The 14,335-nt window shown below is 56.7% G+C and overlaps 1 protein-coding gene and 1 long non-coding RNA gene across 4 annotated transcripts in view; one reads left to right on the top strand and one right to left on the bottom strand.

The window, feature by feature from the left end:
* Positions 1-8,495, bottom strand: part of CCM2 (CCM2 scaffold protein) — a 42,909-nt gene extending 34,414 nt beyond the window's left edge. Inside the window, exon 1 of the mRNA XM_082479983.1 lies at positions 8,276-8,495. Within this exon, the coding sequence (XP_082336109.1) occupies positions 8,276-8,305 (30 nt within the window). The 5' untranslated portion in view covers positions 8,306-8,495. The remainder of the gene's footprint in view (positions 1-8,275) is intronic.
* Positions 8,496-8,742: 247 nt separating this feature from the next.
* On the top strand, positions 8,743-14,335 carry LOC309686397. Of its 3 annotated transcripts, XR_014270534.1 has the most exons (7): positions 8,743-9,009; positions 9,357-9,409; positions 10,319-10,371; positions 11,253-11,305; positions 12,172-12,224; positions 13,847-13,941; positions 14,198-14,335. It is a non-coding gene; the product is annotated as an uncharacterized lncRNA (long non-coding RNA). The 3 variants fall into 3 exon arrangements; XR_014270533.1 differs by lacking the exon at positions 9,357-9,409; XR_014270535.1 differs by lacking the exons at positions 8,743-9,009; positions 9,357-9,409 and adding an exon at positions 9,566-9,706.

The following is a 14,335-nucleotide window of genomic DNA, read 5'->3' as shown; positions in this document are numbered from 1 at the left end:
GACACTATCCTGAGCAGGGTGAGCCCAAGGATGAAGGACCCACACTGCTGCCCAACCGCACGCTGCGGAGAACCTGCCGTGGGACAGGGTGGGAGCCTGGTCTGCAGAACAGCTCGCGAACCTCAAAGGTCAGCTACAGACACAGCACTGGCTCAGTACATCCCTGATTCGAGGAGGAAAGCAAACTGGGAACGTATCCTTACTCCCAGCCACTGTGCCGGTGCCCACTGACGGCCCTCACTGGGTTTTGGGAGAGCCTCCCTTGTCTTGAGGCAGACCACAACCCTGACAGAAGACCCTCTTATCTAGTGGCCACCTGCCAGAGGAAAGGGCTGTCCTGCTCCCACCACAGCGCATGCCAGGCAGTGCAGGAAGGCGGGTGGGCAGAAGACGAGCCCCAGAGACAGTGCTGAGGACGGGACAGGAGCTGGGGCGGATGGAAGAGGGGCTGCCCCTGCCAGCAGCCTCACCGCCATGGGTCACTGCCCTCCACCACAAAAGCATCGGGCGTCCTGTGTTCAACCGGAGTCAAGGGCTGGGTCTCAAGTGGCCTCTCGAGCTTCCAGTGTCCTCATTTCATGGATGTACATCACATTTGAGACACCTGTTTCCACCCAGCCCCGAGGCCCAGAGCAGCAGTACACCACCGCAACCACAAATATTGAACGTGCAGGATGATCCCACCTACCACGAGAAGCACAAGGTCATTGGGATACATGCAGTGTGGTAAGGACAGCCTTACCATAAAGCCCTCCTGGAGCACTCAAACCCTGGTCCTCAGGGTAAGCCCCTCCTGAGCAAGCACCATGCGATGTGTACTCCATGCCCACCTCCAGCCCCTCTTGGCTCTCCAGCCAGGAGGTATAGACCTAATGCCAAGAGAGGGGCTGCTGAAGATGTCCCATGCCACAGTTACCACCACCTCCAAACTGGAAGAGGTGACCCACCACACAAGGAAAGCGCCCCACCAGCATCCCAGACCTCTTGGAGATGTGGGAGCAAAGCTCCACGCTGCAGGGTGACGCCAACACATTTTTCCAGAGTCCTCCAGTCCTTCATGACACCACAGGTCCTTGCTCTGCCTCAGGCAAGGCAGAAGGTCTCCAAGTAGGGCACAGATGAGACCAAAACACACCCTACGAGGAGACAGACGGGCACTGAATTTCGGCTGGGCAAGTCTCAAATTTCACAGGCCTTTAGAAGCACAATTAAGTTTAATTTTTGAATTAAATGTTTTAAAGTGCTGCAAGGCTCACCAGAACCATCCAAACCTTCGTGACAAGTGGCAGAGGTTCAGCAGCAGCAAGAGGAACATGCCACCGCCCAGAGCGGGGCACAAGACATGCCGTGTTTGAACTCAGCACACCAGAGCCCCATTTCTCCTACCCCTTTGACTCCACATTTCACCCCTGCTTCAAGCCTAAACCCAAGAAGATCCCACCTCCATTCAGCCTCTGCTTCTCATTTTCCAGAAGATTTTTTTTGGCTTCCTCCAGAGGCAGGAGGAAGCACTGAGAAGAGTAAAAAGAGCAACTCCCTGCTCGTAACTGGGCCGAGGCCAAAAGCAGCCGAGAACAGCAAGGACAGGATTGTCCTGCTGAGCCCCGCAGCGAGCCAAGCGCCAGCGGTTCAAAGAAGAGCAGCTGCTAAAACCCAGTCTAGCGGGTCGGCCGGCTTCCCCACGACGAATTAGATCATGCGACGGCTCTCAAAACGAAAAGCCTGTTTCCCCAACCCAGAGGCCATCCCTTCGGAGGGAGCAGGGCCGCCAAATTTACTCCTCGTTGAGCTGCTGAACGTCGGCAGAGATTTTAAGCGCGATAAGGGAAACGCTGAGTTGCACTTGGGAGTTTTCCCAAGCTTTGTCTGAAACAGCAGCAGGGTTTGTAACTGCGACCGTTATGGTTTAACGGGATAAGCAATAGAAATCCAGAGGGTGTCAGAGAGCTGTATGACAGCTTTTTGCTTGTTCTTACCCGCACAAGCCCCAACTAGGCTTGCAAAAAGCAGTGCAGCAGAGAAATCAAATATTAGCCACTTCAGATGGGTTTGTTGTCTGGAAACGTCAGCAAATGATGTTCTGACCACAGAGGAAGACCGGAGAACGCTCTCCGAGCGGGAGAGCCAGGGATAGGCTCGCAAACGCTGTTCAGCTTCACAGCAGCCGAAGTGCCCAGGCATTCGGACTAAAACACAGAGCAGGAAGGGCAGCGCCTCGACCAGCAATTCACATTCCATCTGTCCCCGCTTCAGGAACCCGGTGCGTTCTCAGGCTCAGTAAGAGGGGCCTCAAGAGGATCTCTCACAGCTGGACCCCAGCTGTATTTTAAACCACATTATTTTAATCGACGCAAACACCTCAAGCTAGATCTGTCAGCAAGGGAAGCTTGGAAGCCAGACTCCTGTTTTCAGAGCAGCACAGTGCCATGCTGGAAGAAGCAGTGGTTTGCTGCACTCCAAGCTGTCCCCTAATGCCCAAAGAGCAGTGCCAGCATGCCAAACCGCACCGGCCATCGACACTGCAGCAAGGGACGCAGGCAGCCGGCCTTACCCCTGCCAAGCCCTTCCAGCGATACAAGCCCAGCCTGCTGATTTCCTCCCTCTCCACCGGTTCCCCGCCATCCGGGCAGTGCACCAACCCTGCTCGTTCACAAACACGGCAGATACTTGGGCAGCTTGCGCTGCATTTCCACCACGAGTCACATCTGCTCGTAAGCCTAGGGACAAGGGACACACTGGGAGCAGAGAAGGTGGTAGCGCTCACTGCACCTACCGGGACTGCGGACTCCGCAGTTACTCTGGAAGAAGGTTTTCAGGTTACAGCTTGGACTCCTGCACAGGTATGGAGATGAGAGAAAGGGGCTAAATACCCCTCGTCGTACCCTCCCGCAGCACGGCTTTGGAGCAGAGCGTGAAGTGACCAAGCAGCCACCATGCCACACGGGGGTAGCTGGAGTTTGATCACAAGGAGTCACAGCCCACCCGACTAATTTACTCATCCCAAAAGGGCTGGGGATCCCGTCAGGGCTGCTGCATCAGGTATTGGAACAGAAAAGAGCAATGGGCAATAGAGCCTACAAGAACACTCTTCCCACAGCTTGCTTTAGCTGGAAGTACAGACCTCAGCTCCGTACACAAATCAAATAGGGACCGAGTAGATACGGATGCTCTCATTAGCCTAAAAACCTCCCAGCTAAAAATACAGATACTGCATTCACTCAAGTGCCCTAAATAAGTCATGGAAGAGCCATTCCTGCAGCAACAGAGTCTCAGATGGGAACGTGGGTGAGGGGTTTGTCAAAGCCTGGCAGTTATTCCGGCATGAACAAGCTGGATATTCGGGATAACAAAGGAAGCTCAAGCGACACGTCCTGCAAGCAGAAACTCCCGCAGAGCTGTGACTTCAAGCTCAGCCCCTCAATATTTTTTACATTAAGGCTGGGCACTCACCCTGCACCCAGCTTCAGGAAGAACCATCTCTATTTCAGCCCTTTAATAACCACTTTGCTTCCCCCCAGAAGCTTCTTGGCTTTCCATTCCCTCCCACAAACACCAGTGCAGAACAGGACCCCGCTGACCGAGTCCTCTGGCGTGGAACGCAGCACACTTCAGTTACAAGCTCAGTTTTGGCAGACGTTTCCCAATGATCTGCACAAGAAGGAATTGCTGGACTGGCCAATATCCTTAATATTAACCAGCATTTAAAACCACAAAGAATTCAGTGCCACAGACAGAAATCAGTTTTACAAGGAAGATTTGGCAACTGCCGAAACAGCTGCTGAGAGGCCTGGGAAGAGGCAAACCGAGCCAACATCAGAGATCCAGGGCATACCTGAGCTGGAAGAGTCAGGAATTTTATGCTAATAAAAACGATCGGAGGGCTGGAGCCCCTCTGCTGGGAGGACAGGCTGGGAGAGTTGGGGGGGGGTTCAGCTTGGAGAAGAGAAGGCTCCGCAGAGACCTTAGAGCCCTTTCCAGTGCCTAAAGGGGCTCCAGGAAAGCTGGGGAGGGACTCTGGATCAGGGAGGGGAGACATAGGACGAGGGGTAATGGCTTTATACTAAAAGAGGGGAGATTAAGACTAGACAGAAGGAAGAAATGTTATGATGAGGGTGGTGAGCCCGTGGCCCAGGTTGCCCAGAGAGGTGGGAGATGCCCCATCCCTGGAAACATTGCAGGCCAGGTTGGACGGGGCTTGGAGCAACCTGGGCTGGTGGGAGGTGTCCCTGTCCATGGCAGAGGGTTGGACTAGATGACCTTTAAATGTCCCTTCCAACCCAAACTATCTGTTGCCACCCACAGAGAATTACTTTGGGAAAACCATGCAAGCACTTTGCACTGGATCACCTGCAGGAGCCTGGCACCCATCCGACATGCTCACCATGTTTTAAGAGCCTCTGTGAGAGAGGCCAGCAGGAAAATCCTCTCTACAGGCAAACAATAACCAGGGTCGCCAAGAAATCTGCCTCCGTCCTCCCTCTACCCCTTCTCTTTCCAAGAAGGAGTGCGCCAGGAACATCCAAACATCCATCCTCACCCAAGGCTCCCAGGCACAAGACCAACAGCTCTCCAGCTCCAGGCAGGTTCCCATGGCCCAGCTGACTGCACTGGCAAGTGCCAAGGAAGCCAGGTAGCCTCACGGCACAACCAGTGCCAAGGAGCTCCGAATCAATCCATCCTTCCTCATAATATTGGCAAGAAACGGGTGTTTTATCCCAAACCTGTTTAAGACAGCTTTCGCGACCACAGCCAAAAGCAGGCTGGATGTGCTCCATCCCAGCGCTGCCACATTCCGGTTGGGATAACCTCGTTGGCGTGAGCCACCAGAAGCGAGAGCTGGGGAACAGAAGTTCCTGGCAGGATTTTAAGGGCTCCAGTTTACCAAGTACATCCTTTGTCTAAAGCTGGAGTTACCCCCAAAGCAGCGCTGGGATTTTCTCCCTAGTCCTGACCAAACCTGCCCTAATACCCCTTTGGAGCAGCACTAAAGAAACTCAATTGCCCTCTTTCAGCCCATAACGCTGCTGGCTGAGGGACAAGCACCTGCCTTCTGGAATGATCCACACTGTTAAAAAAAAAAAAAAAAAAAAGGAAATAAAGAGGTTTTCCCTGCAGCTGGGAACCTCTGCGGCACAGCAGATGAATACACCCATCTCTGTAGCCAAATTAACCATGTTTGATAGCAGTCCAAGCTCAAAGGAGCCGCAGGGGTCTGCTCCAAGCGCTAATTAATCACGCCTACAATGGAAAACTTGCACCACAGAAGCTCCGTAAGCTCATGCCTTGGCACAGGAGATGCCACCTCTATGCAACACTAAGTTCCTCAGCTATAGCCACACTCCTGCAGGTCTTGGTGAGCTCCACATCCATCAGGATCAACTACAATGGAGCAGGGAAGCTGAGGGGGGGACTGGAGCAGCCAGGTCTGGGGTCACCAGTACACAAGAGACTGGAACATGCAGGAGCAGGCCCAGGGAAAGGGCTATGAGGAGGGTTTAGGGATCAGAGCATCTATCCCATGAGGGGAGGCTGGGAGAGGTGGGATCATCCAGCCTGGACGAGGTTAGGGAGATCACATCAACATGTACAAGGACCTGGTGGGAGAGGAAAGACGAATCCAGCCTCTTCCCAGCAAGTGCAGAGGAGGGCAACGAAACTGGTGAAGGGCCTAGCAGACAAATCATAAGAAGAGCGGTTGAAAGGAGCTGGGACTGTTTAGTTTGAGGAGGAGGAGGCTGAGAGGAGACCTCATCACTCTCTACAACTATTTGAAAGGACACTGTAGAGAGGTTGGTGTGGATCTCTTCTCACAGGTAATTAGTGACAGAACAAGAGGGAATGGCTTCAAGCTCCAACAGGGTAGGTTTAGACTGAACATTAGGAAAGAATTTTTCACGGAAAGAGTGGTCGGGCACTGGAATAGACTGCCCAGGGAGGTGGTTGAGTCACCATCCCTGGATGTGTTTAAGAGACGTTTAGATGTGGTGTTGGGGGATATGGTGTAGGGGAGAACTTTGTAGAGTAGGGTAGATGGTTGGGCTCGATGATCCCAAGGGTCTCTTCCAACCTAGACAATTCTATGATTCTATGAAACAGGCATGAACTGGAACACAGCAAATCCCTTTCAAGCACAACGAAAAAAAAAAAAAAACAACAACAACTTTATTTGGCATGAGGGCAACAAACACAGAACAAGTTCCCCAGATAGATTGCGGAGTCTTCATCCTTGGAGATACTCAAAACCCAGCAGGACACGGTCTACTCCCAGCAGAAGGCTGCATTAGGCTATCTCCAGAGGTCCCTGCCACCTCAGCCATCCTGAGGATCCATGACCACAGGAGATGGCTGCCTCTTCTCACACTGAAAGCCACTGGACGGCAGCACAAAGGTCCCACATTACGCCAGCCAGTATGAGAGCGCTATCTCTCCAGCCACAGAAATAAACAGCATTTCTGGAAATCACCATTTTCCAAGGCAACGCCCCCCCCTCCCGAATTTTCCCCCAATAGCAGAAAAACAGTTTTCAGCAGAGACAAGAATTGATTCCACTTCTACAAGACACCACATCTTGTCTATGTATTTTAGTTGAGCGCTGCTTCCAGCTCTGCAGTCACTGCCTACCACAAAGAACAGGCAGTTACTTACATCTAAAGTTACTCTACAATTATCTGCAGCCCCAGGAGCGAGTGTCTGGAATTGCTTCTTCCAGAAGGCAGGAACATGACATATCCAGATGAATAATTTCCCTTCCCACCTGTGCTGCAGGTCCTGCCACATCACACACGAGTCACCAGACATCGCAAGGCGACATCGGTGGTTTCACTTTCCAGCTGTGGGAAGTCTGTAGGGTAACTCCAGAAATAAACCCTTTCAATATTTCTAATTCTGCAAGTATTCTGATCACTTCAAACCAGAGTTTCAGCAGGAGACTCTGCTGCCACCTTCTGAAATCGCTGTTACTGCAGGTGCCCCCAAAACAACTAAAAATAACTTGTTTTCCCCCAGTTATGTCACCAAACCAAGGGAAAGGTTCCTTTTGCAAGGAAAGAGCCAACCCCTCCCAGGTCAGGGAGTGCTGCTCACAGCAAACATCCCAGCCTCAACCTCCAGCTCAAGCTTCACCTCCCTCACACAACATAAAAATGTGTTTAAACAAGAGAAACTAGAGCAGCCTGGCTGCAATCAACACAGACGCACCTTGCTGACCTCTGAGGCACTTAGAGTGCAGTAGTCCTGACTATAGCTGACTCTCTCTCTATAAAACTATATCTATGAATGTGTATACAGCATTCCCAGTTTAGCACTACAACGAGTAGACGAGACAATCCAGCACTGTTACAGGACACCTTTTAAGCCATACCATTAACCAGGCATCTCACTTGCAGCCTGGGCAGAGAAGCAGAAGGGTAAGTCAACCACCAAAGGGTGTCAGGAAACCAGCAGAGCAGGGGGAGCGGACCCATACCAGGGCTCAGCACAGGGGGTGGCAGGAAGGCAGCGGGGCCACAGCAGCACTCTCCCCAAGCCCTACACTCACAGAGAGAAGAAGTTTTTTAGTTTTGAATGGTTTGGGTGGGAAGGGACCTTTAAAGGCCATCCAGTTCAACCCCCCTGCCCTGGGCAGGAACACCTTCCACTAGATTAGGTTGCTCAGAGCCCTGTCAAACCTGGCCTGGAATGTTTCCAGGGATGGGACGGCCACCACCTCTCTGGGCAACATGGGCCAGGGGCTCACCACCCTCAGCATACAAAATTTCTTCCTAATATCTAGTCTAAGTCTTTCCTCTTGCAGTTTAAAACAATTATCCACTGTCTTATTGACACAGGTCCTGCTAAGAAGTTTGTCCTCATCTTTCGTAATTACAAGCCCCCTTTAAGTATTGAAAAGCCACTATAAGGTCTCCCCGGAGCCTTCTCTTCTCCAGGCTGAACCCCCCCAACTCTCCCAGCCTGTCCTCCCAGCAGAGGGGCTCCATCCCCTGGGAAGCGACGCCTCAGCCATTGGAGCAGCCATATCAGCAGGAAGATGCTCAGCTCAGCCAGGGCCAAGCCTGGAGCTACCTCAGGGAGGGGACAAGGCCTTGAGAAGCCAAGAGGGGGTCCAGCCACCCCTGGGAAGGCTTCAGGACCGCAGGTCCTGGGCGACAGAGGGCCCGGCCAGCCGCGGGCCAGGGGACGGGGCAGCCCCAGGACGGGGGCTGAGGGAGGAAACCTCTCCCGGGAGCACAGCCGGGCCCCACAGCGGCGAGGAGCCTCGGGGACGGCCCGCTCTCACCTTCTTGCCTTTCTTGCTCTCCTCCTCCATGTCTCCGGCGGCGGCGGCCCCGGCCCCCCCCGGGGCATCCCCGCAGCGGCCGTGCTCGCCGGGGCTCGGTGCGCGGCGGGGCTCAGCAGCCCGGCCTCACTGCCCAGAGGCGGCCATAAAGCCCGTCCGGAGCTCGGCTCCCGCTTCCTGCCCACCCAGAGCCGCCTCAGCGCCACCGACAACTTTTCAATCCTGCCGCCATCTTGGGCGGCGGCTTCCCGGCGTGCACCGCGCCCCGCCCTCCGCCCGGAGGACTGACGTCAGTCCTCCCGAAGGCGCGAGGAGGGGGGTGGAGCCGCAATACGCATGCGCCGATCGGAGCCGTCCCGCCCGCCCCGCTAACCACGCCCACCACTGCTAGCCACGCCTTCTAGTGTAACTGAGACTTGAGGGCGGTACCCCCGCCCACCCCTTGGCCACGCCCACACAGTGGCGGCGCTCCTGCGCATGTGCGAATCTCACCCTCTCTCCGCCAGGTGGAGCTGCACGGCGGCGTGGCGCGCTGACGTCACGCGCAGGCGCGGCCTCGCCCTCAGCCGTGATGGAGACGGAGTCAGGGAGGGGAGGACGGCGCGGCCCGGCCTCATCCGCCGCCATCCGCCATCATCCGCCGCCGGGGCCTCTCCCATGGCCCGGGAGAGGAGCGGGGACAGCGCGGGGCGAGGCGCAGCCCCTCCATGGGTCCTCGCCGCCGCCGCCGTGAGGTGCTGAGGGGCGCGGTGCATGCTGGGAAGGGTAGTCCTCCACAGGCCGCGTGTGAGGCCTTCCCCGGGGCGGGGGGAGCGCTGCGTGTCCCTGCGGGGAGCGGGGCTCACCGGGACCCCCCGCAGCAAGGCTTCCAGCGTGGGGGGGCCTGGGGTGGCCCCCACCATTCCTACAGCACTTGCCAGAGCAGCCCCGGGACGGTTTGAGGCCTCTCCCCGCCTTCCCCGGGGAAGGGTTATAGAAATCCCGGACACCCCCACGTCCGAAGGGAGATGGGGGGTCGGGGGGAGGCAGCTGCCGCCTCCTGCGGCCCCGCTGATGCCGTTCTTTCCCTCTCTGGTTGCAGGCTCCGGCTGTGAGGATCCCGGAGGGGTGTAGGGAGCCACCGGGAAGGAGGAGGTGGGTTCAAGGGGCCTGTCCTGCGGGGGTTGTGTTCCAAACTGTTCCAGACTCCCCCTTGTCATCGTAATTACCTTAATTCCCTATAATTAGCTGTGGTAAAGGCAGTCACAAGGTTTTGTCCCCTCGTTAACCACCAGACGAGTCTCTCAAGTCTGAAATCCCCCGGGAGAGCTGCAACCTGGGAGCGTGGCTGGGCACGGAGCCGCACAACCAGATCGCTTCATCCCAGCGGGATTTATTTGGCAACCGCTGCTGTCGTGGGGGACTTGCCTCCTCCACTCTGCCCCTGTCACCGTAATTAGTCTAGTTCTGAGTAATTAGCTCTCCCAAACCTCTTCAGTCCCCAAATAAGATTCTCTGGGATCCGAAATCCCATGGGAGAGCTGCGGCGTGGGGCCGTGCCTGCTCTGGTTGGTGCTCCTGCTGACGTGGGGCGGGTTGAGGTGACGCCATGGGTGACGAGGCCCCGGTACCCGGTGCTCCCTTGTCACCCCTTGCTCTAGTTCTGCCTTCTTGGGGTGACAGCCACAGTGTTGCACACCTGAACTGAATTGGTGAGGCTTCTCCCGGTGTGGAAAGCCTCAAAGCCGGTGGCACCTCAAGTCACAACCCCGTCCCTTCAGTGCTGCGGGATTTATTTGGCCACTGCCGATGTGATGGGACAGTCACGGGGCTTCCTTGCCGCAAGGCTTCCAGCGTGGGGGGGCCTGGGGTGGCCCCCACCATTCCTACAGCGCTTGCCAGAGCAGCCCCGGGACGGTTTGAGGCCTCTCCCCGCCTTCTCCGGGGAGGGGTTATAGAAATCCCGGACACCCCCACGTCCGAGGGGAGATGAGGGGTCGGGGGGGAGGCAGCTGCCGCCTCCTGTGGCCCCGCTGATGCCGTTCTTTCCCTCTCTGGTTGTAGGCTCCGGCTGTGAGGATCCCGGAGGGGTGTAGGGAGCCGCCGGGAAGGAGGAGGTGCGTTACAGGGGGTTGTGTTCCAAACTCCCCCTTGTCGTCTTAATGACTCTGTAATTAGCTGTGGTAAAGGCAGTCACAAGGTTTTGTCCCCTCGTTAACCACCAGCCGAGTCTCTCGAGGCTGAAATCCCCCGGGAGAGCTGTGACCTGGGAGTGTGGCTGGACACGTAGAGCCGGTGCAGCCAGATGCCTTTGTCCCGGCGGGATTTATTCAGCATCTGCAGCCTGTCGTGGGGGACTTGCCTCCTCCACTCTGCCCCTGTCACCGTAATTCGTCTAGGTCTGTGTAATTAGCTCTCCCAAACCCCTTCAGTCCCCAAATAAGAGTCTCTGGGGTCCGAAATCCCATGGGAGAGCTGCGGCGTGGGGCTGTGCCCGCTCTGGTTGGTGCTCCTGCTGACGTGGGGCGGGTTGAGGTGACGCCATGGGTGACGAGGCCCCGGTACCCGGTGCTCCCTTGTCACCCCTTGCTCTAGTTCTGCCTTCTTGGGGTGACAGCCACAGTGCCGCACACCTGAACTGAATTGGTGAGGCTTCTCCCGGTGTGGAAAGCCTCAAAGCCGGTGGCACCTCAAGTCACAACCCCGTCCCTTCAATCCAGCGGGATTTATTTGGCCACTGCCGATGTGATGGGACAGTCACGGGGCTTCCTTGCCGCAAGGCTTCCAGCGTGGGGGGGCCTGGGGTGGCCCCCACCATTCCTACAGCGCTTGCCAGAGCAGCCCCGGGACGGTTTGAGGCCTCTCCCCGCCTTCCCCGGGGAGGGGTTATAGAAATCCCGGACACCCCCACGTCCGAGGGGAGATGAGGGGTCGGGGGGGAGGCAGCTGCCGCCTCCTGTGGCCCCGCTGATGCCGTTCTTTCCCTCTCTGGTTGTAGGCTCCGGCTGGGAGGATCCCGGAGGGGTGTAGGGAGCCGCCGGGAAGGAGGAGGTGCGTTACAGGGGGTTGTGTTCCAAACTCCCCCTTGTTGTCTTAATGACTCTGTAATTAGCTGTGGTAAAGGCAGTCACAAGGTTTTGTCCCCTCGTTAACCACCAGACGAGTCTCTCGAGGCTGAAATCCCCCGGGAGAGCTGTGACCTGGGAGTGTGGCTGGACACGTAGAGCCGGTGCAGCCAGATGCCTTTGTCCCGGCAGGATTTATTCAGCATCTGCAGCCTGTCGTGGGGGACTTGCCTCCTCCACTCTGCCCCTGTCACCGTAATTCGTCTAGTTCTGAGTAATTAGCTCTCCCAAACCCCTTCAGTCCCCAAATAAGAGTCTCTGGGGTCTGAAATCCCATGGGAGAGCTGCGGCGTGGGGTTGGTGCTCCTGCTGACGTGGGGCGGGTTGAGGTGACGCCATGGGTGATGAGGCCCCAGTACCCGGTGCTCCCTTGTCACCCCTTGCTCTAGTTCTGCCTTCTTGGGGTGACAGCCACAGTGCCGCACACCTGAACTGAATTGGTGAGGCTTCTCCCGGTGTGGAAAGCCTCAAAGCCGGTGGCACCTCAAGTCACAACCCCGTCCCTTCAGTGCTGCGGGATTTATTTGGCCACTGCCGATGTGATGGGACAGTCACAGGGCTTCCTTGCCGCAAGGCTTCCAGCGTGGGGGGGCCTGGGGTGGCCCCCACCATTCCTACAGCGCTTGCCAGAGCAGCCCCGGGACGGTTTGAGGCCTCTCCCCGCCTTCTCCAGGGGAGGGGTTATAGAAATCCCGAACACCCCCACGTCCGAGGGGAGATGGGGGGTCGGGGGGAGGCAGCTGCCGCCTCCTGCGGCCCCGCTGATGCCGTTCTTTCCCTCTCTGGTTATAGGCTCCGGCTGTGAGGATCCCGGAGGGGTGTAGGGAGCCACCGGGAAGGAGGAGGTGGGTTCAAGGGGCCTGTCCTGCGGGGGTTGTGTTCCAAACTGTTCCAGACTCCCCCTTGTCATCGTAATTACCTTAATTCTCTATAATTAGCTGTGGTAAAGGCAGTCACAAGGTTTTGTCCCCTCGTTAACCACCAGACGAGTCTCTCGAGGCTGAAGTCCCCCGGGAGAGCTGCAACCTGGGAGCGTGGCTGGACACGGAGCCGCACAACCAGATCGCTTCATCCCAGCGGGATTTATTTGGCAACCGCTGCTGTCTTGGGGGACTTGCCTCCTCCACTCTGCCCCTGTCACCGTAATTCGTCTAGTTCTGAGTAATTAGCTCTCCCAAACCCCTTCAGTCCCCAAATAAGAGTCTCTGGGGTCTGAAATCCCATGGGAGAGCTGCGGCGTGGGGTTGGTGCTCCTGCTGACGTGGGGCGGGTTGAGGTGACGCCATGGGTGACGAGGCCCCGGTACCCAGTGCTCCCTTGTCACCCCTTGCTCTAGTTCTGCCTTCTTGGGGTGACAGCCACAGTGCCGCACACCTGAACTGAATTGGTGAGGCTTCTCCCGGTGTGGAAAGCCTCAAAGCCGGTGGCACCTCAAGTCACAACCCCGTCCCTTCAGTGCGGCGGGATTTATTTGGCCACTGCCGATGTGATGGGACAGTCACGGGGCTTCCTTGCCGCAAGGCTTCCAGCGTGGGGGGGCCTGGGGTGGCCCCCACCATTCCTACAGCGCTTGCCAGAGCAGCCCCGGGACGGTTTGAGGCCTCTCCCCGCCTTCTCCGGGGAGGGGTTATAGAAATCCCGGACACCCCCATGTCCGAGGGCAGATGGGGGGTGGGGGGGAGGCAGCTGCCACCTCCTGTGGCCCCGCTGATGCCGTTCTTTCCCTCTCTGGTTGTAGGCTCCAGCTGTGAGGATCCCGGAGGGGTGTAGGGAGCCGCCGGGAAGGAGGAGGTGGGTTCAACTGACTTGTCTTGGAATTCTCAAATGTTTTGCGTGGGAAAGGACCTTAAAGATCATCCAGTTCCACCCCCTGCCCTGGGCAGGGACACCTCCCACCAGCCCAGGTTGCTCCAAGCCCTGTCCAACCTGGCCTTGAACACCTCCAGGGATGGGGCAGCCACAGCTTCTCGGGGTAACCTGCGCCAGGGGCTCACCGCCTGCACAGGAAAGAATTTCTTCCTCAGATCTCACCTAAATCTCCCCTCTTCCAGTGTAAAGCCATTCCCCCTCGTCCCATGGCTCCCCTCCCTCATCCAGAGTCCCTCCCCACCTCTCCTGGACCCCCTTTAGGCACTGGAAGGGGCTCTCAGGTCTCCCCAGAGCCTTCTCTTCTCCAGGCTGAACCCCCCCAACTCTCCCAGCCTGTCCTCCCAGCAGAGGGGCTCCAGCCCTCCCAGCAGCTCCGGGGCCTCCTCTGGCCCCGCTCCACCAGCTCCATGTCTCTCCTGCGCTGAGGCCCCCGAGCTGGAGGCAGCACTGCGGGGGGGGGGTCTCCCCAGAGCGCAGCAGTTGTTTCTATAGATGCCGGGTCCCTTCATCCCGGTGGGATTTATTTGGCAGTCACCAATGTGGTCGGGCACCCACACAACTCTAAACTTTTTTTTTTTTTTTTTCCCTTAATTTTTAGGGGAAAATCTGCTAGATCTCACATTTTCGGCACAAACGCTGGGAAAACCGGATGGCAGCCCTGCGGAAAAGCTCACCGTGTTCCTTGTTCACTTGGTAAGGAGTATTTTTGGTTGCTGGGCTTTACTGGAAATAATTTCTTGTTTAAAAACTGGAACTGGGAATACTGGTGCATGCTGGTTTGCCTTTATAACCGTGAGTGGAGCTGTGAAATTTATATCCCGATGGTGAGGGGCTGGTGGCCGAGTCCCTGGGGACCACCACCACCAGCCCCTCACCATGCAGCACCATCCTCTGCCTCATTAGCACCATAATCCTCATTATCTTAATAATTCCCCCCCTTCTTTTCCAGCTGGATACCGGCGTGGGGGTCCCCTCTCCGATGATCCTCACCTTGGTTTGTCCTCCCCAGATCTCCCACTTCCTGGGATTTAACTGGGGATACTGGGATGACAATGGGCGATGATGGCATCTTAATAAATAACTGATT

This window comes from Vanellus vanellus (assembly GCF_965231255.1).
Source record: "Vanellus vanellus genome assembly, chromosome: 2".
Taxonomy (NCBI): Eukaryota; Metazoa; Chordata; class Aves; order Charadriiformes; family Charadriidae; genus Vanellus; species Vanellus vanellus.
Note: the sequence above shows the minus strand (reverse complement) of the source record. Positions and strands in the feature narration are given on the sequence as shown.